At 52.3% G+C, this 25605-nt stretch overlaps 1 protein-coding gene across 1 annotated transcript in view; it reads right to left on the bottom strand.

Annotated features, from left to right (window-relative positions):
* Positions 1-25605, bottom strand: part of LOC104559128 (fibrillin-2-like) — an 88004-nt gene that overhangs the window by 21279 nt on the left and 41120 nt on the right. Inside the window, exons 8-28 of the mRNA XM_062014843.1 lie at positions 23625-23750; positions 18107-18259; positions 17260-17457; positions 16341-16484; positions 15542-15661; positions 14528-14653; positions 13961-14083; positions 13012-13287; positions 12593-12646; positions 10256-10381; positions 9845-9970; positions 8880-8999; positions 7975-8112; positions 7845-7895; positions 6520-6645; positions 5331-5558; positions 5068-5193; positions 4602-4730; positions 1315-1440; positions 610-735; positions 153-275 (exon numbers count right to left, since the gene is read on the bottom strand). Coding sequence (XP_061870827.1) covers positions 153-275; positions 610-735; positions 1315-1440; positions 4602-4730; positions 5068-5193; positions 5331-5558; positions 6520-6645; positions 7845-7895; positions 7975-8112; positions 8880-8999; positions 9845-9970; positions 10256-10381; positions 12593-12646; positions 13012-13287; positions 13961-14083; positions 14528-14653; positions 15542-15661; positions 16341-16484; positions 17260-17457; positions 18107-18259; positions 23625-23750 — 2865 coding nt within the window. The remainder of the gene's footprint in view (positions 1-152; positions 276-609; positions 736-1314; positions 1441-4601; positions 4731-5067; positions 5194-5330; positions 5559-6519; positions 6646-7844; positions 7896-7974; positions 8113-8879; positions 9000-9844; positions 9971-10255; positions 10382-12592; positions 12647-13011; positions 13288-13960; positions 14084-14527; positions 14654-15541; positions 15662-16340; positions 16485-17259; positions 17458-18106; positions 18260-23624; positions 23751-25605) is intronic.

The following is a 25605-nucleotide window of genomic DNA, read 5'->3' on the forward strand; positions in this document are numbered from 1 at the left end:
GAAAGCCACTTCTCTGGAAGTGACTTAAAATGGGCCCCACCCCCCCTAAAGCCAACACTATGGTTGACTGGCAATGGACACTGGGGTAGTGGCAAGAGACACTGAGGTCCCTGGGGCAGCAGAGACCTGCAAGAGCCAAGCTGACTGCTCACCTGCACATGATCTCTTGTCTGGCATCAGTGCATAGCCTTCACTGCAGCTGCACTCGTAGCTGCCCTCTGAGTTGGAGCAGTGTGTGTCACAGCCACCGTTGGTGATGGTGCACTCATCGATGTCTGGGGGAGAAGGGGCAGGTCAGGCAGCAGCTTGGGTCACAGCCAGGGACACATGCCTTGCAGCAGAGCTGCTCAGACACAGTGCCAGTAACACAGACAAGGTAGGAGAGGTGTTGAAGAGGAAACACAGCTCCCCTTGCCAGGAGAGAGCATCTCTGGCCTTCTCTGCCAAGCACTTGCAGCTCACAGCAGCTTCAGGGCTGACAACAGCCACAAGCTGGCTGTAGCTCAACCAGGGTGTTCTCCCCTTGCCCCTACTGAGCATTACAAGAGGTATGAGACCAGGAGAGGGTTCTGGATGCATACCAGGGCCTTGGCAAAGGGGAGCACTCACCAACACAGCCCTGCCTGTCCAGTGTGGCCTGGAAGCCTGAATCACAGGAGCACTGGTAGGTCCCGATGACGTTGACGCAGCGCCCGTTGCGACACAGGTTGTCACTGAGGGAGCACTCGTTGATATCTGTGGTGAGAAGAACAGTCTGAGCAGCCAGCCATGCTGCTGTCACCTTGAGCATCATTTGGTACCCATCCCTGGGTACCCCCCACACTGCTGAATTTGTCAGAGTAGAACAACAGGCATCATAAATGCAATGAAACCCTCAGGGGGACCTTGGTCCCTCCTGGATGAGTGTGTTCTACCCACATATGGGACTGGAAGGAGAGATTCATGTGCCCAACAGGACATTCAAGTCTCCTTGTACCACAGAATCAGAGAATCTTAAGGGTTGGAAGGGACCTCAAAAGCTCATCCAGTGCAACCCCCCTGCCAGAGCAGCACCACCCAGAGCAGGGCACACAGGGACTCATCCAGCTGGGTTGGGATGTCTGCAGAGAAGGAGCCTCCACAGCCCATCTGAGCAGCCCCTGCCAGGGCTCCCTCACCTCAGCAGGGAACAAATTCTTCCTTGTGTTGCTTTGGAACCTCTCCTTGTTCCTTTGGAACCTCTGATGTTCCAGCTTGTCCCCATTGCCCCTTGTCCATTGGACATCATTACCCTTGAAAGGGCTCTGGTCACAATATGGTTCCCCATCATCTCACCTATGCAAGTGTTCCCTTCAGAAGTCAGCTCATGTCCAGGGGGACAGATGCATTCAAAGCTGCCATCTGTGTTCATGCAGATCCCCCCTCGGCACAGCAGCGGGTCCCGCTCACACTCGTTGATGTCTGCAGAGAACGACACGAGATGTGGGGCATTGTCCCTTTCCTCTGGGTTTGACCAGCTAATGGAGTGCTGCTGGTGTCATGCACCACAGTCCTGTCACCAGGATCGATCCCAAACCAGAGGAACATCACAACATCAACAGGACAGCAAACCCAGAGCTGGGTTCCTTGGTCTCAGTGGAACATCACAGGTGACATCAGGAGGAAAGGAGTGAAGAGCTTTGTGCAGAACAGCCAGCAAGGACTAGAAGGACTGTTCTTAGATCACATCCCACCTATCTTAGTACATTTTCACAAGTCCCATCAGTGTTGCCTTGGAAAATGTGTGGTTTGATTGACAGGAGACTAACAGACAGGCTTTCTTGGTAACAACCTTCAAAGCAGTTCCAGGATCACCCACTGAGCTGGGAAACAGGCTGGACAGTTCTGAGAGGAAATAATCACACATGGAACTGGAGAAATAGATGAAAGTGCTGTGAGAGTGGAACCAGGCTGCTGGTTATCTGAAAGCTCATCAGTGGGAGAAGCCAGGAGGTCATCTGTGGAGACTGTGACATCCTCAGTCCCTCAGAAATGGAGGAGGGGAAGGAGGAAAATGATGGGTGTGAGCTGTGGTAACCCACACTACAAATTGAATGGAAAAGTCAGAAAACCATGCCAGGGGCAGGGATACATTTAAAAGAACCCAGATAATTAAATATGAGAAACAAATCAATGGTACTGAAGCATGTCACAGATTGATGTGGTTTGAGTGTCCAAGCCAAAGCAGAAAGAGCAGAAGAGGAGGACTAGATCAGGCAGACAAGTTAGTCTGGCTAGACAGACGAGAAGGGGAACATGCTATGCCAGGAATTAGAGGACAGCAACAGTCTGGCTGAGTTGTTGGACACAAATTGAGGTACTGAGGTCACTGGGGGGATTTTTTTTAAGCTAAAACAAGAGAATGATTAAATTGAAACCAGATGAGAATCTGACAGAAGAAAGCCAAGCACAGGCCAGAGGGGAGGAGCTGTAAAGACTTCTCTGAGGATAAAGGATGGTTAAAGGGGCAGGTGAAAGGGAACCCTGACACTTGTAACTGGGAGCTGAGCTGGGCAGAAGAATGCTGATGGTCCAGCAAAACTTCTCATGAAGGACTTGATCTGTGCAAGTGTTTGGGGAACTGCACAGGGGCCTGACTAATGGCTGTAGCTGGTGTGATGTAGCTGTGGATCCCAAGGAAAGGTGCAGAAACAGCAGCAGTTGGGTAGAAACCACATCTAAGGGAGGGCAGGCTGAGGGGCATTTCAGAAAAGACTCAGAGGAAAGGAAAAATTGGGTTAACCATCAACATTCAGGGCTGGAAGAGACATAAACCTCCTGCTGAGCAAGGGATGAGGGATTTGCATGTTCTCAGGGCTGTGCAGGCACTTGATTTAATGGCACATGTAGGATGTGCCATGACAACAGGGGGCCAAGCAGTGCTGTAAAGACCAAAGCTTAATATATCCTCTAATATAGGAGTGGAAATAATCCATCTACTAATGTCAGTAGTGATCTAATGATGATCTAACTGGAAGCTACTTGCAAGGAACATCTATTATCTAGAAAAGAGACCAAGCTGCATGTAACTGGATTGAAATAACTGGTGTGGTATGTGAGACAGAGTTTAGGGCAGGTAGATGGAGCTGGTGAAGAAGATGACTGTGGTGGCATAGATAAGGCACCACACAAAAAGCTCTACAAGCTGAGAAACACCATGCAACAGTGTTTTAAACTCCATGGTTTAATGTATGGGTTGGACAGATGATATTAACACTGCCTGGAGATGGGTGTACATTTAGAGTGTGGCTATGGAAACCATCAGTGGCAGGACAAGCACTAGATGGGTAACACAAGGCTGAAAAGAAGGAGGTGAGATGTCAAACCAAGAGACAAGCCAAGTGTGTACGAGAGCTGGGCCTCTCTGAGTTCAAGCTGCTGGCCTGGCACAGCTCCCCAGTGTACAGCCAAGCCCCAGGATAAAAGTTGGGGTCTCCCTATGTAGCAGCAATGAAAATACCAGGCTTGGATCCTGTCCCAGCTCAGTGGCAATGCCAGGCCCAAGCTCCAGCTGCTGGTGGCTGAAACAAGAAGGAAAGGTTAGTGGCCAAGGTTTGGTGCAAGTGAAGGAAGAGTACAAGGTAAAGAATGAACATTGTACATGAACAAGATGAAAGGGAAACAAAAGACCTCTGTATGCCATCACATGGGGACTGCAGGGCAATGCCCTTTGGGTACAGCAAGCAAGAGAGGGGTGGGAAAGAACTTGAGAGAAGGTGGTTGGTGCCCTCATGGGCTCCCCTGTGGGCTCCCACAGCTGAGATAACAGTGGCCAGGAGGTGGCAGGGCAGGATCAGCCCAGGCTGCTCCCCTGGACCAGGTGCCATGGCCAGAGTCCCCGATGCCAGCCTCCTTCCCCAGCTCCTGGGACACCACCAGCCCACGTGCTGGGCACAGGCTCTGACCTCTGGTCCAGGAGGTCTTCATAAACAGAGGTGTCTGAGGGAAGGCTCCCAGTTTTGGCCCCAAGTCTGGCAAGCTTTTCACAGCCTGTCCTTGCTCTGTGTGGTACAGAGACCTGGGGCTCTATTAGCAGGGTCACTGGTGGGTTATTGGTCCAGTTAAGGCACAGCATCCACACAGGAGGCACAGGCTACAGCTCTACCTCTTTGCCTTCCTTCTCTGGACAGGTTTGAGGCTCAAGACAAGCCTTGCTGGGGACACAGCCTCTGCTTTTATGTTCTCCAGCTTCAAGGGCCCATGCTGTGTCTCATGAGCCCCTGACTTCACTCTGTATGTGCTTTTCTGTCCTCACAGGGCTTCATCTATGGAGCATTCCTCTCTCTATATATCATAGAATCATATGTTGCCCTTTAAGCCCAGCTCTACCTTTGCTATCAAAGCAAAGCAGAAGGTTCATTTCCCTGGGGAGTGCAGAGGCTGCCAAGGCTCTCTGCAGCACAGAGACTCCCACAACTCCCCCAGAGGGCAATGAAGAGATTTGGCTTGATCCCAGGGGAGGAGCAGCCAGACACACACAGTGCAGCTTGGCACTGAGTCCTTTGTTAAATGTGGCACCAGCTACTTTCTCCCTTATTGCAAAAGAGTGAGAGCACTGTCCTGCCCCAGAGACAAGTCCTTACCCATGCAGTTCTTCATCATCATGAAGCCACTCTCGTAGCCCTCGAAGCACTCGCACTCGAAGCTGCCCGGGGTGTTGACGCAGGAGCCGTGGCCGCAGAGGTCGGGTGAGATGCGGCACTCATCGATGTCTGTGGGGATGAAGAGCAGCTGGGGGAGGCAGCACAGACCAACAGCACCAAGCTGCCACTGGGCTGCCTGTCCTGCACATCAAATTCAATGAATAAAGGCTGGCAAGTGGGGTCCAGCAGAGCAAGGAACTCTCTGAAGGGAGAAACTTGCTCTCTATTGCAGGACTGATCCTTCACCACACGAGCAGGAGGAGCCTTCTGCTCATGGGCCTGCCTTTGGCTTCTCAGCATGTCCCTGGCTGCCATAACACCTCTGGGTACCACCATCATCCCACAGGGCAGGCAGGGCAGCAAGATGGGCAACAGTGGTCTGTAGGAGGGGCTACTCTTCCCTTACCTGTGCAGTTCCTTTCCTCAGCATCCAAAGCAAAGCCATTGCCACAGAGACACCTGAAGCTACCAATGGTGTTTCGACAGGTCCCATGAGTGCATAGGCCAGAGAAGACCTTACATTCATTCACATCTGTGAGTGAAGGCAGAGGAGCAGAGTGTCAGGGAGGGGATGTCTGCAACGGTCCCAGGGCAGGCAGCAGGTTCCTTGGGCTGTAGCTGAGACGGGCTGAGCACAGCCCACCCTCAGCAGCTCCCATTTCTTCTCACCTTTGTAGAAGGGTCTTCCTGAGAGCACATCTCCTCGGTTGGCAAAGCCAGGTCCCCTTGGGCAGATGGCTTTGTACTCACTGGAGCCAACCTTGGGACACTCTTCACAGTCGATGCCCCAGGCTGAGCCCACGGAGCAGCAGCACATGTCGATGCGGTACTTGCCTGGCAGAGGCTCCGTGCACTCATCCTCATCCCATTTCATGTAGCACTGTTCCACACGCACATCTGGTGAGAGAGCAGAGCTCAGTCCCTGCCTGCAGCACCCAACCTCTGCTAAAAGCAGTCATAGCACTTTCTGACACATAGTTAGCAAGGTTCTTGGGACAGCTTTGGCTTCTCCAAACAATGCCCAGGTCACTTGGATGAGGTCACTTTGCTTGGGATGCTGTAACATCAGAGCACAGGTAACCAGAGATTTGGTTTGGTTGGCAAAGCCCCTGAAGCTGCTGCAGTCCCAGCCCTCCCCTCACCCTGCCCAGCCCAGCACTGACCCACAGCCTCAGCACCTCAGCTCCAGGGCTTTGGGATCCCTGCAGGGCTGGGCACTGCCCCAGCTCCCTGGGCAGCCTGGCACAGGGGCTCACACCCCTCTCAGGGAAACAGTTCTGCCTCAGCTCCAACCTCAAACTCCCCTGGGGCAACTTGAGCCCATTTCCTCTTGTCCTACTACTTGTTACTTGGGAGAAGAGATCGATCTCCATCTCACTCCAATCTCCTGTCAGGGAGTGGTAGAGAATGATGAGGTCTCCTTTGAGCCTCCTTTTTTCCAGGCTGAACACCCCCAGGTCTCTCAGCTGCTCCCCATCAGACTTGTGCTCCAGACCCTTCACTTAATTGTATGGGGATGGTCAGCCTTTGACCATGGCCAGAGAGTGAGCCCTGCACCTTAGTAGTGTAGATGGGCCCTAGGAAGGGCAGAGGTGTATCACTGTGTGTCCAGAAAGCAGCCACAAGTTGCTGTAGGGCTCCTGGCATGTGTCATTAACCTGTTAGGTCATCTCTTTGGCTATCCCTGAACTTCACCCAGCGTTACTGGCTGGATCAGGGTACCTGAAGTAACGGCAGCCTTGCCTTGGTCAGGCTGCTGTGTTTGGCAGCCCAGATACAATGTGCCATCCCAAGGCTACTCTACACGGTGGGCAGGGGTGTTTGGACCTCTGTAGAGGGTGAGATGAGGTGTCCTTACCCACACATGTCCTAGCAGTGCCATCAAGGGTCAGTCCCTCTGGACACTCGCAGCGAAAGGAGCCGGCTGTGTTCACACAGCGACCGTTGGGGCAGACGCCAGGGAAGACCTCGCACTCATTCACATCTGTTGGCACAAAAGCAAGAGACAGGCATGAAAGTGGCACGTGGCCAAGCCCAGTATGACCTTGAGAGGCTCCTGGAGGAGATAGAAGAAACCCAGAGATGCCCACAAGACTAAACCAGGCAAGTTGTCCCAAGGAAAACCATGTGGTCCAACCAGAGCCAAGCCCAGATGCTTCTGCAGGGAAGCTGCACTGCAAAGCCTGGTCAGACAGACAGACAGACAGACAGGGGGATGCTGCTGCACATATGCATGGCTGAGGCAGCACTGACAGCATGGCCTCAGGGCTCACAGATATGAGTACTGCTGATGGAGCAGCTAAACCTGGAAAATACCCTTTCCAGGCACACGAATGACAAGAAAATAGTAGCAGTCAGCATGGATTGACCAAGGGGAAGTTGTGCTTGAGTGGGGTGACATCCTGTGATGCAAGGACAGGCCCAGTAGAGAAGGGAAGAGTGATGGCCATTGTCTACCAAGCCTTCAGCAAGGCCTTTGGCTCTGTTTGCCATAGATCCTCACAGACAGCTGCTGAAGTTCAGGCTGGATGAGCAGATTGCAAACTGGCTGAATGGCAGCACCCAGAGAGGGGTGTTCAGTTTAGTTGGGGGCCAGACACTAGCAGTGTACCCCAGGGTCAATACTGGGGCTAATCATGTTTAACATCTTCCTTAGTTATCTGGATGATGGGGTAAAGTATGGTCTCAGTAAATCTGCTGCTACAAAACTGGGAGGATTTGTACCATGCTGTGATCCAGAGGGACCTTGGCAGGCTGGAGATTCAACAGGGCCATGTGCAAAGTCCTGCACCTGAGGATCAACCCCACACATGAGTGGATGCTGGGGGTCACCCAGCTGAAAAGCAGCTTGGTAGAAAAGGACCTGGGGGCTTCTGGTAGACACCAAGTTGAACATGAGGCAGCAATGAACCCTTGCTGCAAAGAAGCCTGATGGTATCCTGGGCTGCATTAGGAGCGTGAGCAGATTGAGGGAGGTGATCCTTCTTCCCCTCTACACAGCAGTGATGAGGCCACAAATGGAGCACTTTGTCCAGTGTGAGCTCCTCAGTATGACAGAGATGGACACACTGAGAGAGGCCCATATAAGGTGCAGATCCCCCACCAGACAAAAGACCCAGGACAGAGCAACAAACAAACACCCCAGCCACAATAAAGAGCCTCGTGCACCCTGCAGCACGTTACCTTCACAGGTGACCCCCTTCATCCTGGCATATCCCCTGGGACAGGCAGTGTCTGGAAGGAAAGAGAGGCAGATGAGCAGGGGAGGGGGGCTGTGTGCTGCCTGGGTGGCCCGTGGCAGGCAGAGGCTCACCGATCTCGCAGCGCTCGCAGGGGCTGCCCCAGGCTGCCCCCAGCGTGGCACAGCACTCGGATTTCAGCGTGGCCCCGTTGATGTTCACCTCGCAGCGCCCGTCCTGGATGTTCAGCCAGCATGTGCCCTTCATGCTGTCTGTAAGGGTGAAGACAAAGGTGTGAGTGGAGAGCAGCTCTTTAGTAGAGGTTCTGAGCTTCACAGCAGCTGGGTTGCCACGAGGAGCAGCCAAGAGGAACCGTCCCTGAGCTGTGCTGTGACTGTTGGTCTGTGTTATCTTTTAGGCTGTGGTAACAGCACTTTGCAGCACTGACACAAGCTGTGCTGGTCCCCAGAGCCCTGTCCCACTGCTCTGCTGCAGAGCAGCACTTCTGTGCTCTCTCATACCCACGCCTGTTGTGTGTCCTGCCCTTCTCCTAGTCCTCTTCTGGGTGGAAACAGTCCTTTCTCTCCAGCTCTGCAAGGCCCTGACCATTAAGGAGTGGGAAGTGGTACCTTCTTACCATCTTGATGAGAAGGGATCTACTACATCTTGAAGTCCCTTGGTGTCAGCACACTACAAACCTTTCTGGTGAGTGAGAACCCACCAGCCTTGGGATCCCTTGTAGAATCATTTGGGTTGGAAAGATTCTTTAAGCTGCTGAGCCTGCCAAGCCCACCACTAACCCATGGCCATCAGTACCATGGCTTTGGAGTAGCTCCAGGGATGGGGACTCCCCCATCTCTCTGTGCAGCCCATTAACTGTTAATTGTTACCAACAGCTGAGGTAACATTGAGAGGGGGAGACACCTCAAAGAATCCTCATCTCTAAGGCAGGAGAACAGGACTTGCTTCAGATGAACAACAAGGGGTGAGGATGGGTGCTGCTGCTATCAAAGCTCCCTGTAGAAGGTCAAATCCTTACCCACACAGATGGTGCCACTGGGGTCCAGCTTGCTACCTGGGGAGCACTCACAAGCAAAGGAGCCAGCATTGTTCCTGCAGACACCGTTCACACAAGGGTTAGAGGTGCACTCATTGATATCTGTAGGAAGAAAGGGACTGTCACTGTTGCGAGTGCCACAGGACCCAGTTTTCTGAGCCAGACACTGGGGGAGATGAGAAGCAAGGAACACAAAGAAAGGAGTCTTTCAGCTATTCAGAGGATCACCAGTCCAGATCATAGGAGCCTTGCATGTAGGACACAGGTGGGCACTGAGAGCAGACACCATGGGATTAGTGAGCTTTGTCAGGACTGAGGGAATGGTTGGACTGAGGGGAGTTGGTGCAACTACTGGGGAACAATGGACTCACTCCCTCAGGGCTGCTCCTGGCTGTGGTGGGAGCAGCCCCAGTGCTGAGTAGGGCCGTCATGTACCTGTTGGAACCAGATGTGAGGCCACACGGCATTTGCCATTTTTTTCACCTTCCTTACAGAAAACCCTGAGGTTTTCTTTTTCTCTAAACAGCCATTTATGTGCAAAGTGCCAGTTCTCAAATGTCTGAGGAGTTTGTGGTCAGGAAACAATTTCCCCCCCTCCAGACTGGAAGCTTGCAATCAAATCCCCCAAAACTTGCCATTTTGGTCAGCTTTTAGCTACAATTTTGGGGGCCTAGAGGAAATGGTTCTGGTTTTCAGTCACTGAAAAGCCCAGATGTTCTGGGTTTGGATGTCCACTATTTAGAATGAAGTGTGAAATCTCTCCCCCTAGGAAAAAAAAACCCCAAAGCCACAAAGCCAAAGGCTGGAGCTGCTCCAGCTCAAACCGCTGCGGTCAAAAGGGAACCAGAGGCATCTCAGACCTCGAGTTCCCTTTGAGGCCACACCTCAGGCTGTAGCTCTTTATAATCTTGTGAAGATGTTCCCTGCTGCCTTCAGAGTCACATTACCTTCACAGGTATCTGTCTCTGTCCTGAAGACAAAGCCCTTGGGGCAGGTGCAGGTGTAGCTGCCGGGGGTGTTGCGGCACAGTCCGTTGTCACACAGCAAACGGTTGACAGTGCATTCATCAACGTCTGTGGGCAGAGAGATGAGGTTCCTGAGCTACACCACCAGCTGCCACCCTTCTATTCTGCCAGTCCCACAGAGCTCTGGCAGCCTGAGAGGCACAGAAAGGCAGTGCCACCCTCAAAGCAACACAACGTGGAAAGGATGTTAAATCATGCACATGTGCCAAGGATGTGCACAGTGCTCCAGGCCATTAGCTGCTGGATCACCTCAGGCTCACATCAGCTCCATCACAGAGGGTGTGCATCTGATTCCCACCCTGAGCTCCTGAGCCTGGGCTGCCCTGAACTCACCCACACAGTTCTTGCCCGTGGGGTCTGACTCGTAGCCCAGGTTGCAGATGCAGCGGTAGCTCCCGCGCAGGTTCTCGCACATGCCGTTGGGGCAGATGTCTGGGTTGAGGGCACACTCATTGATGTCTGCACAGAGAAACAAGTCAAGTCAGATGGACCATGGCAACCACAAACACACAAAACTGCCACTCCTTTCATTCTTTGTTGCTCCTTGGTGTCAGGAGTCAGCTGGGGCATCCCTCTGCAGAAATCCCTCCTGTTTGACCCAGTGTCCCTGGGGGGTCTTGTTCTTCTACTGGTGCTGTGGAGGTGGGCATCTTTGTTCTGGGGATACACAGCTGATCTAGCATAGGGGTCTGAGCTCAGGAGGAAAGAGAGAACTGGATAAGGGGTTAAGCCCAGACTCAGATCCATATCAATGGCTCTCAGCTCCTTCTTTTACGTTCTCAAGTCCCCTTTGCAATGTGTCTATCCCAGGTACTCACTCAGGTCAGATCATTTCTGAATCCCTCCTGTTGCAAAAGGTATGAGGAAGAAGCTGTTTGTAAGCATGATGCTGGGGCCAACTAGGGTAAGCACAGAGCATGATGGATAACTTCCCTGTGCAAACACAGCCCTACCACAGGGGCTCATTGCCAGAGGCAGAACAAGGCAAGGAGTTCTCTATTGGAGAGCGTGCTGGGGGCAGCTGGGCTAGTTGAGGTTCATGTCTATAGCTAGATGGTCACAGCAAAGCCCTTCTGATGGCAAAGCTTCTGTATGTCCCAGCCCAGGCATGGTCCACGAGCTCAGAGGTTGCACAGGCTGCCAGAGCACTCTGCTGCCAGGCTGGAAGAAGTCCTGACCAGGCCAAAGGAAATTTCCTTTCCCTATTGCTGACATAAAGAACAGTCTGAAAGCAACTTGGGCAACCTGGAAAGAGAGAAGGGAGGACCTGTGGCCTCTGCCTGGTTCCTGGTGGGGCAGGGACAGAGATGAGTAGGTTTAGGTGAAGGCAGGGCCTGGGAAAGGGGCCAACTCCTATAGGGTAGCAAAACCCCAGCTTCAAAGGCTTGCAAAGTGCCTCAGATAAATCTGGCTCAAACTGAGACATTTGTTGGTGGTTCTGCAGCATTGCCCACTCCATCAACAGCACCAAGTGCCCAGTACATGTGGACAGTAACCCAGAAGGGTGGCAGCCTGGTGGGCAGCATCTCTTCCTCAGCATCATCACCTCAACTGCCTTTTTGGAGCAAAGCTCCAGTGCCTAGGCAAAGAGATTTTACCCTGGCAAGAACCATCCTCCCCGGAGCACAGGGCAGGTTTGTGTTTGTACAGCAGTGTCCTCACACTGCCATAGTGCCAGATGGCAAGCAGCCCAGGCCAGGCCTTCCCAGACACTGCTGGCCTTTGTCTCCAAGCAGTTGTAGTTCAGTTCCATCCCCAGGGAAACACAGCCCTGGAGAGTGCTGAGTGCTTGTAGCTCTGGCTGCAGGCAGCCACAGGCTGACCAGAGTATGTCTGACTTTAGCCTCTTTCTAGAAAGCATCTTATCATGAGCCTGACTCTGGCCAAGACATGGTGCCCTGGAAGGAAGCCCAAGAAGCCACTGGGGTTTTGCCTCTGGCTCCTTCCCATTTGGAAAGTTTCAAAAGGCTGTAGCTATCTGGCTGCTTCATGCTCTTCCTGCTGATCCAAGCACTGCCCAGGGCTGGCAGCACAGCCTCCTGCCTGACCTCCTGCACAGCTGTCTGATTCAAAGCAGCCCCTTGGCAACACAGCCCAACACTGAGCTTATCACCTCCCTCTCCCTGGGAGACTGGGACCCCTCTTCTCCTGACACCAAGGAGCTGGAGGGCAGAGGAGGGAACCAAGCAAGAGGATGCAATTGGTCACACTCTGCATTCCCATCAAAGCAGGGAGGAAAGCCAAACTCTGTGTGTGCCTCCCCACAAATGTAGTTCTCATGAGGTGCCAGGAATCAAGCACTTGACTCAATGCCCAGTCCTCAGGGATGCTTGCTCAACATCAACTCGTGCTGCTTCAGGGAGGAGAAAAAAAACCACACAGCACCCCACTCCCTCTATGCCCAAGCTGCCATCCCACCCACAGACACTCAGTGACAGGGAGGTAGGTGCTCACACCCACCCAGGCAATGCAGCTGCCCTGTGCTCGCTCACAAACCGCTCCCCATGCGTGAGCACAGCGAGCTGACTCTCCAGCACGGTGCCAAGCCTCAGCACTCGCCCCCACACTCACACAGATGCACTCAAATCCCATCCAAAGCAGCTGAAAGGAAGAGCTGAGAGTGCCATTCGATGTGCCTGGCCTGGGATCTGCCAGGTGGGATGCACATACCTCTGCCATCAGCCGTTATCCCGATGCCGCTGCTGCAGAGCGCCTGGAATTCCGCTGTGTGGGAAGCACAACAGAGCCATCAGCTCTTGCACACAGCTCATGCACACTGCAATTAACTCTGGTTAACATTGGATTGACTGCTTGTTTGGTACATCTGTGGGTTTCCAAGCAGTGTCTGTTTATGCTCATGCAATGTGTGTTTGAGAGCTGACACTTGCAGTCCAGCACTGGGAGAATCCCCTGCAATGAGATCAGCAGCAGCTTTGCAGATCCAACCTCCATTTGTGGATGGTGTGGCATCCTTTTTCCCCCTACCTAGAGCTGTCCTGTGTCAGCACCAAGCTGCCTAGGCCATCTCAGGGACCTGGCTCTGAGAACTTTCCTGGCTCTTTGCAAACTCAGATGGAAAAGGAGCTCACCGGAGTTCTTGGCCGGACAGGGTTGACAGGGCTCTCCGAAGCCATGGTCTGGGTTAGCACAGCAACACTCAGACTTGGTGACTGCTCCTGGAAAGGGACGAGCACAGGTGCCCTTTTTAATGCCTCCATAGCAGGTACTTCTCATGTGGGTGTCCACACAGACCCTTCCATCCACCCCAATGGCCAGACCCCCGAGGCACTCGCAGCGGAAGGAGCCCTCGGTGTTGATGCACCAGCCGTTCATACAGATCCCCGGCGTCTCGCACTCGTCGATGTCTGCAAGAGGAGGCACAAACAGGCTGTTACCTTCCCACAGGCAGCAGCTTTGGACTATTTTGCATGTAGACTTGAAGACTAAGAGGGAGGCAGTGGTGTAGGTTAGTGCATTGCATCCCCTGTGTACTCTGCTGGCTGTCCCTGAGGGGTCAAGGGAAGGGAAAAGGGAGCTGGGCTTGCTCCTGAGACTCAGCTCCTGAGACCCAGCTCCTTCTCAGAGTCTGGTCTCAGGCCCAGAGATGACTCAGAGAATTCACCCTGTGTCACAGCAGCACGTTGAAGAACTGCTATGTTCCCTTCTGTCTCCTTTCTCCACTCTCCCTTCACATCCCAACCATCCAGGCATTGCACACAAACTGCAATGGAATGTGCTGCAGAGGCTGGGAAAGCTGTGGAGGTGGCTGCTGACAGCTCACACTGACCACAGAGCACTTCACAGCCCTCTTTCAGAGAGAGGATTCCAGCTCCAATTTGTGCTGAAGTAGTGGAGGTGCAAGAACTTTTCCCCTTGTGCCCATTCTGAGAGAGGGCAATTTCTGGTTGCAGAGCAGGAGACAGCTGGCAGCCTTGGTTTTTCTCAGCTTCCCTTAGCCTCAGACACATCACAGGACCCCTGGGAAGGTGGACAGCAGGCTGGGAAGAGGGCAGAGGTCAAACTTGGGGACCTACTCACCGACACAGTAGCGGCCATTGGGAGCCAGCACAAAACCAGGCTTGCAGATGCATTTGAAGCTGCCATCCTCATTGATACACATCCCATTGAGACACATGTTGGTTGTGGCACATTCATCATGATCTGGAGAGGACAAGTAGAAAATGTGAGCTGAGCCTGAGAGCCACAGCAAGACCCTCCTGAGCAAAAAAACTCTCATGGTCAAATTGCTTCTCATGGCAGCGGGTGCCAACCCTCAAGGCAGAGATCCCAGTGCATCCCTCATGCTCTCAGTACCCTGGTCAGACAGTGCAGGTCGAAGCAGGACTCAGACACTGGCTGCTGGAGAACATCCTGCTTCCAGACCCAGCCCTGCTCTTGCTCCTGGACCCCAAAACCCACAGGAGCACCCCAGGAGCACCCCAGCTCTAGCACCCCAATAAAAACATCGTCCTGTTTCCATCCTCTCAAGTTGGACTCTGCCCTAGAGATGGAATACAGCACAGATTAAAATAACCACCAATCCCCAGTGAAGACAGTCTCAGCTCCAGTCCCAAGCTCCCCAAGGCACATCAGGGAACAGCTCACCAACACAGTTCTTGCCATCAGGGGTGATTTCAAAGCCAGCGTTGCAGATGCACTGGAAGCTGCCGTCGGTGTTCACACAGCGGCCGTTCCTGCACATCACTCCATTCATGATGCACTCATCAATATCTGGCAGAGAAACAAACATCAGGAAGCAGCAGCAGGTGGGGTGAGAAGCAGTTCCAGCTTAATAAGCTCCATGAGAAAAATCAGGCAAACTGAAAAGTTGTGGAAAGAAGCTCTGGAGGCAGCACAACACGAGGTTAGAGCTCTGGGATCTCAGACCCTCCACAATGTCCTTATCAACCTCCTAGCCCAGAGCCCCTTTTGCAACTCAGGGCTGTTCAAACCCCACAGGAGACAGCAAAACCCCTCAAGCTGCTCAGGCTTGCCACAGAAGGGTGGTCCCAGTGCCTCAGCAAAATGAATTCCAGGACAGAAGTGACTGAAGTACAGCAGCAGGGGAGGAGCACATCATGAACACAATGTCCACCTGCTCCAGCACACAGGACACTGAGTGTCCCTGGCTAAAGGCAAAGGAGGGAAGGAAGAAGAGTATCTCAGGTAGAGGGTTGTTAACAACCCTTTGTCAAGAGCTGGGTAAGACAGGATGAGTCACTTTATGAGCATGTAACTGAAAACCAACAGCTTGGCCCCTGCAGTCTGACAAGTCAGACACTTTGCAGAGTTCAAAAATGAACAAAAATGTTACATTTCAATAGAGTTCTGCACTTGAAAAGGACTCTTAAGCTCCTTGATTGCTGCTGCCTAATTTTAAGGTAGATAAAGATAGAGGAAACTTCTCCTAGGCAGATTTCAGGATGCTGCTGGCAGCTCAGTTAGGTTCTTCTGAAATCCTATCACACACCTGGCTGGGAAGTTGTTTGGTGCTTGGGATTCCTCAGTCTGTTTGCCCTTCACAACCATTTTCCTTTGGTACCTAGGTCTCTGATAACTCCCCTTGACACTCTTACATCACACTTTATCCTCCCAAAAGGAGAGACAGAAAATACTCACCAATGCAAGCCTGCTTGGTGGGGGTGCTCTGGAAGCCTTCGTGGCACTTGCAGTGGTAGGAGCCAGGTGTGTTCACACAGTCTCCATGCACACAGGGGCTGCTGGAGCACTCATCCACATCTGCAAGAAGAAAAGCCTAAACCCATGAGTCACCATTATACACAGCAAGCTACCAGGACAGGCAACAAAGTCTGCCTCCTGTGAGCTGCTGAGCCAGTCCTTCCAACTCCAGTGCCCAGCATCCTGACAGCACAGCCAGCAAGGTCCCTCTTTTGATAGACATCATCCTTCTAATTCCCTGGAGTCACCAAGCTTCTGAGGAGGCTTGCACAGCCACCAGCTAGCTGGGGTGACCACGGGGCTGCAGCCTAAGCCTGTGGGGTAAGCAGAGCAAGAAGCAGCCCAATACCTGGCAGAGCACTCTGCCCTTCCTGCACCTTCATCATCACTGGTGCTCCCTGGAGCCTGGTTCTATGGGGCTTCCCACTTATGAACTGGCCATGGGGACCTGTGGCACCACCCCAGTACTGGGACTCTGCCCAAGCAGTGACAAGCAGCTAAGTCAACAGCAATGTTGTGGCTACCAAAGCAGATTTGTCACCCTGGGGGATGCTTGTGGGCAGACAGATCCGTTCTGTCAAGCTGCTTCATTACCTGCCACGAGCCCTCTACCTCCAGCCTCTCATGGGGAGCTCTGATTAGGACAGGGGCTGTGGGGCAGCAGCTCAAGGTGCTGTTAGGAGAGGGCACAGGGCACAGTTGGAGCTGACCACGTGCTGGTCAAGCAGAGCCTACTCACCAATGCACTCCCCACGCACGTCCTGCTTGTAGCCCATGTTGCACTCGCAGCGGTAGCTGGACGGGGTGGGGATGCAGCGGCCGTTCAGACACAGGTTAGTGAAATGTTTGCAGATGTCAATGGTCTGATTCAAAGTGGCAGTTCCTGGAAAGCACAGAGACAGCATCAGGCAGAGGATCACAGCTCTCTTGATAATCCCTAGGAGGCAGGGTAAGTCCAAACACAGAGCAGTGCTGCCCTTGGGCACAGCTGCATCAGAAATCTCTGCAGGGTGCTGCAGCACCTGGCATGTTCCTACCCCACTGCCACACAGGAGATGGCCCAGCCTCTGAGAATCATAGCAGTGGTTTGGTAGACAAAGCCCTTGAAGCTGCTGCAGTCCCAGCCCTCCCCTCACCTGCCCAGCCCAGCACTGACCCACAGCCCTCAGCAGCTCAGCTCCAGGGCTTTGGGATCCCTCCAGGGCTGGGCACTCCCCCACTCAATCAATATTTATTGACATGCAGTTCATGTTCACAGGCTTCAGCCCTTAGCAAGGAGCTATTTGGGGATGCACATGAGAGGGGTGTCCAAGGTGGCAGCAAAAGCAGTTTTGTTTTGGGGAGGCAGAGCGTGGGGCGGTGACGCAAAAGCTTCATTCCTACTTGGTAATTAGAAAGATATTCTGTACTGGACCCAGCCTCCCCTCCTTTGCTCTGCCAGCAGACACTGTTTGATCTGCTTCTGGGCTCAGCATCCTGCACAGCATTAGTGTCACATCCCATCACTCCCCCCGTGTCAAAACAAAGCTCGCAGCTGGCCGGGAGCTCGGGCTCTTTGCTCCCGGAGCAGCGGGACAGCACGCAGCCAGCCACGCTGCCTGAGCTCCGAGACAGGCAGCCAAAGCGGGTCAGCAGAGTAGGAAAATCATTTGAATTACCAATGCTTGAACTTCCTGGGCCCATTCCAGGCAGACCTGGGATCCCTCCTTGTCCGTTTGCCCCATTTGGGCCGATGCCTCCAGGCCCGTTGAGTCCCGGCCCGACACCGTTGGGCCCGAAGCCAGGAATTCCTGGAAAGCTCCCAGGGAAGCCTGGCACGACTGGGAGTCCCTCGATGCACAGCCTGCGGTACTCATCTGAAACAAAACAGCTGCCTCAGTGCTTCCCCAAGAGTGCCTCAGTCCCCCCCTCCTGCCTCTGTCAGAGGGCAGAGAACAGAGCCATGGGGACAGGCCTGGAAGGAGTAAAGAAAGTGGGTGCTGATGGGAACAGGGCAGATGGGTGAGGAGGATTTGAACAGCCCTCACTCTGCAGTAGATGATGAGACACAGCTTGCCAGGGTGTTGGGCAAGAGCTGCTCGAGGTGCGTGGGACAGCCAGTGCTGTGGCTCCCTTCACACAGCAACGGGCAGGACACAGCAGTGCCAGACACTGTGAAGCTCTGCTCTGCTCAGGGCTGGTGATGAGAAGAGAGGCAGAGACACATCTGTGCCTCCTCGAGGCCTCCTGCTGCCTGGGCTCACCCTCATCTGGCCCTAAGGCTGAGTTACAGTGGGAGCCAAACAGAGCTGAAGGGGTAGGAGGAAAGGGAGCAAATCTTGCCTTGGCTGAGCTCATCTGGCTCACCTTCAGATGAGACCCAGGCGAGGCAGCCAACGTCCCTGTCTGACCTTTCTCCGTGTGTTACGCTGGTGATGCTCCACGCTAAGCCTGGGCTACCACTAAAGCCACCAGAGCCAGGAGCTGGCCCAGCAGCAGCTGGAGCATCCTTCATGTGGCACTCACCAGAGCCCCGGACAGGGCACATCTCTGGGGTCTGAGCAATGGCCCAGCAGCGCCCCGAGTCACAGCAGCACTGCATCCTGGTGTACTGGCCAGGGAGGTCTCCTGCACAGCGGCCGCCGATCAGGGCAGAGAAACACGTCCCAATCCGTTGATCTGCAAAGAGGGAAGAAGGAGACACATCCAGCACGTGCCAGCAGCATACTTCTGGTCAGGTCCTGAGTGCCTCTAACCAATGGTGTCTCTTCCAGCTGTCCAATGGCCCGACCTGTTCTGCCTCATCCTTCTAGAAGGTTCTCCAGTATCTTCACCTGGGGCACAACACTCCTCATTCCCCAGTGTTACATCTCACATTCCCATTCAGGCTCCTAAAATACAATAAGCAGCCTGACCAAGAGCCAGAAGCAGGCAGAAGGTGGGCAATCCATCAGATTCCCCTTTGGGAGCTTGCCCTGCAGGAAGGACAAGCTGACACACCAGAGCCTGGCTGAATTCACACAGATCCCCCATCTCATCCCATGCTTCCTCACCTTCCCAGAGAAATGGGATTATTTAAAGGTGTCTCCCTCCTCTGAAGGAGTTTCTACACTGACAAGAGGCGTCAGGGATGAGTTTTCCCACTGGACCAGCCCACCAGCTGGGAGAGGGAGCAGGCTGGGGGGTGGTGGTCAGCAGGAGACCACTGCAACAACGACACTTCCACCACTGGACAGCCTGACCCATCTCAGTGGGGACAGATAAACTATTCTGGATTAACAAAATAGCACCCTGGGGCTGAGATATCCCATTCTTCTGGCTCTTCCTCTGATGGTAATGTCTGTCTTGCTTATTAGTATTACACTTGTGACCAAGGGTTGGCACCAGTGCCAACATAACAGTACAACAGACCCTGAACTTGGCCATGTAGAGAGCAGTAACTTCTCCTCTCTTGGGCTGTTGGACCCAGCATGATATATTTTCCTCTAACTTCTGCCACTAAAAACACTTCCCTATGATAAAAACAACCCAGCACTGCCTGCTACTATTTTGAGGGTTCCCAGACAGTGAGTGGGCATTCCCCAGCCTTTCCTGCTCTGGGCTGGAGCCTTGGCTGCAGCAGCCCTTTCCCAGAACCACAGAAGAATCTCCAGGGTTGGAAGGGACTTTGAAAGATCATCTAGTCCAACAGAGCTGGCAGGCCAAGGTGGTCAGACATGTCCTTTGGTCAGGCTGCAGATCCATGTACAACTCTTCCAGTGTTAGTCAGTGATGCCCAATGCTGTGCTAAGCAAGGGCTTTTCCACAACCATCACTGTCCAGTGTGGTCCTGCACATCTCAGGCCTGGCAGGGATCTGCCTCTCCTTCCCTGTATTCAGTGGCAGATGTCCCACATCCCAGGCTTCTCAGGAGGAACCATTCCCTGCCAGGTCCCAGTGGTCCCAGCATCTCTCACTAAACAAATAGAGCTATTCCCAGTTCCACATCCCTCCAGCCTGATCATTCCTGTTCCCAGTGGAGGCCTGTTTCAGGTCATGGGTGAGTTCCCACAGCCTGGATTGAGCTGGGAGGAGAACGTGCCCTGGATGGTGGTCAAAGTCCAAGAGCCTGGCCAAAGCCACAGACACCAAAGCCTGGCACCAGTGTTTGGTGTGTGTGGCTTCTGGACAAGGCCCAGGAGACTGAGGGTCTTTCACACGTCTAGCAGGCTCTGTCTGGCACCAGATCCTCTAGGAAAACCTGGAATCTTCCACTCATTCATCTCCTGTCCTTGTTTCTCAAGTAAATTAATGAGGGGGAAAGTCTAGTCTGATTTTTCATCTGTGCCTCCAGACTGACATCAGCCAGCAGGCTGACACTGCCCTCAAACAGAATGGGAATGAATGGCATGGGGCTGTTTGATCTGTGGGCTGTGGGTAACTTTGCTCTCTAATCACAGCTCAGCAACTTGCAGAGGACAGTGACCCCATTGAAAGCCAAGGTGACTAAACCAGCAGGTCTTTTTCTCAGCCCCATCCTGCAGTGCTGAGGCTCAGCATCAACTATTCCCTTTTAGGAAACTTTGTCCACCAAAGGGACTTGCAGAAAGACAGACAAAGACCAGGAGAAGTGACACTGGAGTGAGGTGACAGGTCTTAGGGCTGAGCTTAAATGAACTTCTGGATCTGAGGGTGGTAGTTTGGAATAAACCCTTTGGGCATTAGAGATGAGAGATCCCACCCTGCTCCTTCTGTTCTTCTGGGGGATGTTTGCTGTCCCAAAAGCTGTGCTCCACAGTGACAGCCAGTTAATGGGCAAGGAGTGATCTGGAGAACACAGCCTCCTTCCCCACAGACAGACATGTGCTGACAAGTTTGACAAGGCAGGGAGGTCACAGCAGTTTGTGTCATGGAGGGAATGGTCTAGCCCTGGTCCATCTGGACAAATGTTTATTAAATTCAGCTGTCTGTGCTGCAGTTTGCAATAATCTCTCTCAGAAATGAAGGTCAAAACTAATTGAAAACTCATCTGGAGCTGCCTTGGGCAGAGAGAGGGGTGGATGGAAAGAACAGTGGGTCCCTGCAGTCCCTCTGTGACCTCCTGCAGGACCACCCACATGCTGGAGGTACAAGCACAAAGCCACAGAGGTTTTGTTCAGCTTTCCTCTGCAGCTGTTCAGGGAACAGGTTTGCACAGTAACACAGTCAATCAGATCATGCTGCAGGCAAGAGAGGAGGTAAAATTCCCCACACAGAGGTGGGGGACAGAGCCACAGGTCTGTCAGAGGTGTCTGACTCACACAGGCTGTGGATGCTCAGGAGGTCCAGCCATGAAGGGTAGAGCAGGAGATGAAGTTTGTCCTGCTTGTCATACTGGGACAGGAGCAACTCCAACATGGATCTTTCTGCTGTGGTCTGGCAGACTCTGAACCCATCTGTCTGGGCCATGGTGCCCTGATGCCCAGGAGAAGCCCTACACCAGGAGCTGCATCATCTCAATGCCCTGGGAGCTGTTGGGAGGCTCTGCTCAGGGTCCCTCCCCAGCTCCTGATTGACTTGTTTTGAGCCTGTGCCACTCACACCACTTCCCTTTAGTCATTTCTTGCCCTCACCAGTATCTCCTCACGTTACCTTTTCCCTCTTGCTCTTTCCTTCCCTGGATAATAACCAAAGTGACCGAAAAGGTGAAGCCCTCAGCAACACCCTCACAACGTTCTCTAAGCCTGGGGCTTTGCAATGACCAGCAAGATCCAGCCTTACCCAGACCTTTAGGCAGTAAATATGCCAATCTTGCCCAAGAAGAGATAAGACTCAAATCTCTCAGAGCTTTTCTCCACTACCAGGGAAAAAAAGAGCAAAGAAAGCAATGTGTAGGAGTGCTGACTTGCAACAAGCAAAGGGAACACCACGTGCATGTCTGGAAATGCACCTGAAGGGTCACTTTTCTCATTTGAAAACTCATCTTTTAAGCTATTCCTGAAAAGAAAACCCAAACCCCCAACTCAGGGCCCAGTGGAGCAGATCCTCCTGCAGCCTGCTAAACACTGAGCCTGCCTGCTGCAAGCATCACTGAGTGAAGCTGCTAGGAACAAGTGTGGAACTGGATTCTTGGTGTGAGGCACAGGTGGCTGAATCATTCCTAACTGTTCACTTCAAGGGCTGACTGACAGACTTTCTCCAGTGACACCACAGCTCACGGTTTACTGGGGCTAATGAGGTTTGGGATCGACTCAAGCTCGGGGTCTTTGCTGTTTCAGCTGCAGAAACTACAGGAGATTATTCAAATGCAATAAAAAGGGGTTTACTTTGCTAAAAAGGGAGGGGAAAGGGATGGGAATATGTCAAAGCTGCCACTATAAAGTCACCACATGGCCAGGGCTGGTGCCCCCTGATATATGAGACACTGTGATCACTTCTAGTCTAAACAGCTGAGAGGTGGGACCATCTCTTTGGCTCTCTCCTCATGCTGGAAAGGTGGCCACATGATTTATCCCTTCTCAATTTTACAAGCTATGTATTTGCTTCATTTCATAGGCCATAAATTGTGGGCTCCAACTGCCATCAAGTCCCCAAAAAACAACCCCCTCCAATGATAGCAGCAGAGTTTGCAAACTGTGGCTCTTGGGGCAACAACACCCCAATGGTCACTTTGCCAGTAAAAATAGTCTGTCCCAAACTGTGACAGCACCCTGGCAGCATCTATTAGCTCAGGGAAATGGTTGGAGAGTGATGTATTGAGTTCAGATGCAGTCACAGTCCACTGCAGTTAACTAAGCTCTGGACTATTTTTAAGTTGGGGCTTTCTAATTTTATTTAGTTTTCATTTCTCAAAGCATTTGGTTTCAAGGAAAGTGGGGAAATGTCCATGTGAGTCATCTGACAGCCCTCACAGCCCTCTGGGCTTGTGGCAGGGGCTGGGAAACAGGGAGGGCAGGAATGTCATTCTCATCAAAATCTCCCAGCTTCCCAAACAAGGTGACCTGTCCATCAGATTTACAACATTTTTCTTTCCAGAACTAGAACATGATTAACTTTTACTCCAGGTTCTGTGGATATGAAAGAATTTGGAAGGTTGGGGGTGGGTTTTTGCTCTGTTGATTCTGTTTCAGCAGAAAGCTGAACCTGACATTTGCCATCTCACCAACAATGATCTTTGCCTTTCCTGTAACAATTCCTCTTAACAAACCTTTGCATCCTCATCTCCCCAAAGGCAAATGAACTTTCTGAACAGTGAGACAAACCTTGGGATTCATTTTGACTGAAGTGCCCCTGCTGAGAGCAAGTAAACAGAGAGCTGCTGGTAGGAACTGGTGTCTGTTATAAAGAGAAATAGACCATCAAATATTTACAAGGCTTGGAAAGGAATTTTGATGTGTTAAACACACAAGATTCACTCCAGGCTCTGTAGTCTGGAGGCAGGACAGCTTGTCTGTCTGAGGGAAGTTTGCCTGGACTCAGCACACTTCTGGGAAGCTTTGAAACACAAACACCTTGAGCCAAACTGAGATGGGGAGTGAGCAGGTGTGTCAGAGCTGATGGAGCCTCAACAGCAGCCTCACCAAACCCTTGGTGCAGTCTGAAGGATGGGGAGTTATTTTGCTCCATAGCTTTGCAATAGCTCCAGGGCTGGGCACTCCCCCAGCTCCCTGGGCAGCCTGGCACAGGGGCTGACACCCCTCTCAGGGAAACAGTTCTGCCTCAGCTCCAACCTCACCCTCCCCTGGGGCAACTCCAGCCCGGTTCCTCTTGGGCTGTCATTCATTACTGGGGAAAAGAGATGGACTCCCAAGATGATCTGTTGCATAACCTTCCAGCAATCTCTTGTCAAACACTTCAAGGTCTGAGGCACCTGCAGTCTAAGTTATGGAGCTGGAGAAAGTCCTGGTCTGCAATAGGATCAAAATCTGTGACCAGGAGTTCAGCCACAGCTGGGAAACAGCATCGTCCAGCAGGTACAACGCCTCCTTCGATTTGTAAACCTTCATCACCAGACAGTGGTTTGCAATCACCAACTCTGGGCTTCAAAGTGTGATCTCTAGCTCCTGAGATCTATGTGGGATCTTACCAAGGCAACGTGATCCATCAGGGCTGGTCATGAAGCCACGGGGACACGTGCACACGTAGCTGCCCGCCGTGTTGGTGCACTCGCCGCCATCGCACACGCCAGAGATGGCACCACACTCATCCACATCTACAAGAGGACAAAACAGCTGTGAGGATGTTGCCTTGCAAAGCCATCTCCTTTCCTACCTGCAGGACCACAGCTGGGATCACAGAGGATAGCAGCTGGTGTTATGGGATGCTTGAGACTATAAGTGGCATCCTGGAAAACAAGGCTCTCCCAGTGGACAATATAAAGGGCTTCATGGAGCCCTCTGCTTGTCTCTACTGACAGTGTAGGGCTTTGTGTAGGCTCATCTAAGATGTTGAGCTCCCTGGAGTACAAAGGAAGCTTCAGGACAGAAACATGCCTGTGCAGGTGCATGACTGGCTGGAGAGCAGGTCCCTCCATGTGACTCAGAGGCCTCTGAAAGCAGAGATGCAACATCAGAGACAACATCATGGTCTTAAAAAGGACTGGGCTGGTGCATTACTCATCAGATCTCCCCATACAGGAGGGATTTAGTGCAATTTTAGGTACATTCAGGTACCTAAATCCAGGTTCAAAGGCTTCTGTGCTATCAGCCAGGCAAAGGGGGTCAGGACATATCACTGTGCTCAGCTCCAGCATCCGTCTTGTTTTAGTGTGAGTTTGGAGAGATCAAACCTAATTATCCACAGCAATCAAAGACACACCACCCATGGCAGCAAGCCAAGCCACACACTGCTCCAGCAGCCCACTGCCCTGTGTGGGACCCTAAAATGTACCAGTGAGGTGCCTCTCTCTGGATTTAAGAGCATGCAGAATCAGGATATTGGTCAAGGCACAAGAGCTGGACTCAGACACCAGAGAGACCAGGCAGCTGCAGAGCCCAGACTCGTGGTAACAACTGCAGAAAGATGACACAAGTACCAAAATTCAGTGACAAACACCCCAGTCCTGGAGCTTCTGCCATTTGATGCTCTCTACAAGCATCTGGTTAGTGTGGAGTGACAGCAGCCCCTCACCACAGGCTGATGGAGACTGCAACCTTGCTCAGAGTTAGATTCTAATCCATGCTGGAAGAGCTGAGTTGGAGAGATGAGACTGTAGAGTTGTCAAAAATTTCCAGGTCCCTTTCTGTTAGAACCTTGAAGAAATTCTCATGTAGAAAACTCAACAAGTGCCTGTGCAGATGATACAGAGAGAGACAGCCAATGTGCAGCTCTCACCTGGGACCTGAAACTTGGATAAATCAAAAGGAACAGAGGGGGCAAATCAACTGTTTTGAAAAGAGCAACCTGTTTCCAACAATTTTTGACCACAATGTCAGCATCATTAAATGTCCAGAGCCCAGCCTTGCTTGGGAGGCTTTTGACTCCAAGGATTAGTCTGGGGCAGAGTTGTAGCAATTTTCCTCTTGCCAACTGAAATCTGTTTGAGAGGCTGAGATGCAAATTATATCCAACCTCTAATTAACCCACCCAAAGCAGATGGTTGGTGGTCATGGTCCAGGTGGTAGTAACACACAGCAGGAATATTTGCTCAATAGTTATAGTGGCAAAATGAAAGAGAAGTAGCCTGGCAATTGGCAAAAGAAATTCCTCCTGCTGAACAGCTTTATTTATTGTATTTTAAATCTATCTTCTTGTTGTGAATGGATAAGGGGTTTGGGTTTTATATGCAATTCAGATGCTGCCTGGGGCTGGCAGGAAAATAATGAATAGGAACTGGTCAAAGTCTGCTCCTTGGAGGGGATTTTTCTGCTGTGAACAGTGTAACAGCCTTGCCCAGCCTGATGGCATTAGCATGTGTGGAGGTTTGGAGTTGCTGCAGGGCAAAGACTAATCTGAGACAAAAAGGAAAGCAGTAGAGCAAAGAGCTCTCATCTGGGAGTGGGGATGGAGGGTGTCTTGGGAAGAGCTCATCTAGCAGGCTGCAGTGACAAAGGCATCATACACACACA

The sequence above is a fragment of the Colius striatus genome, chromosome 25 (assembly GCF_028858725.1).
Source record: "Colius striatus isolate bColStr4 chromosome 25, bColStr4.1.hap1, whole genome shotgun sequence".
NCBI lineage: Eukaryota > Metazoa > Chordata > Aves > Coliiformes > Coliidae > Colius > Colius striatus.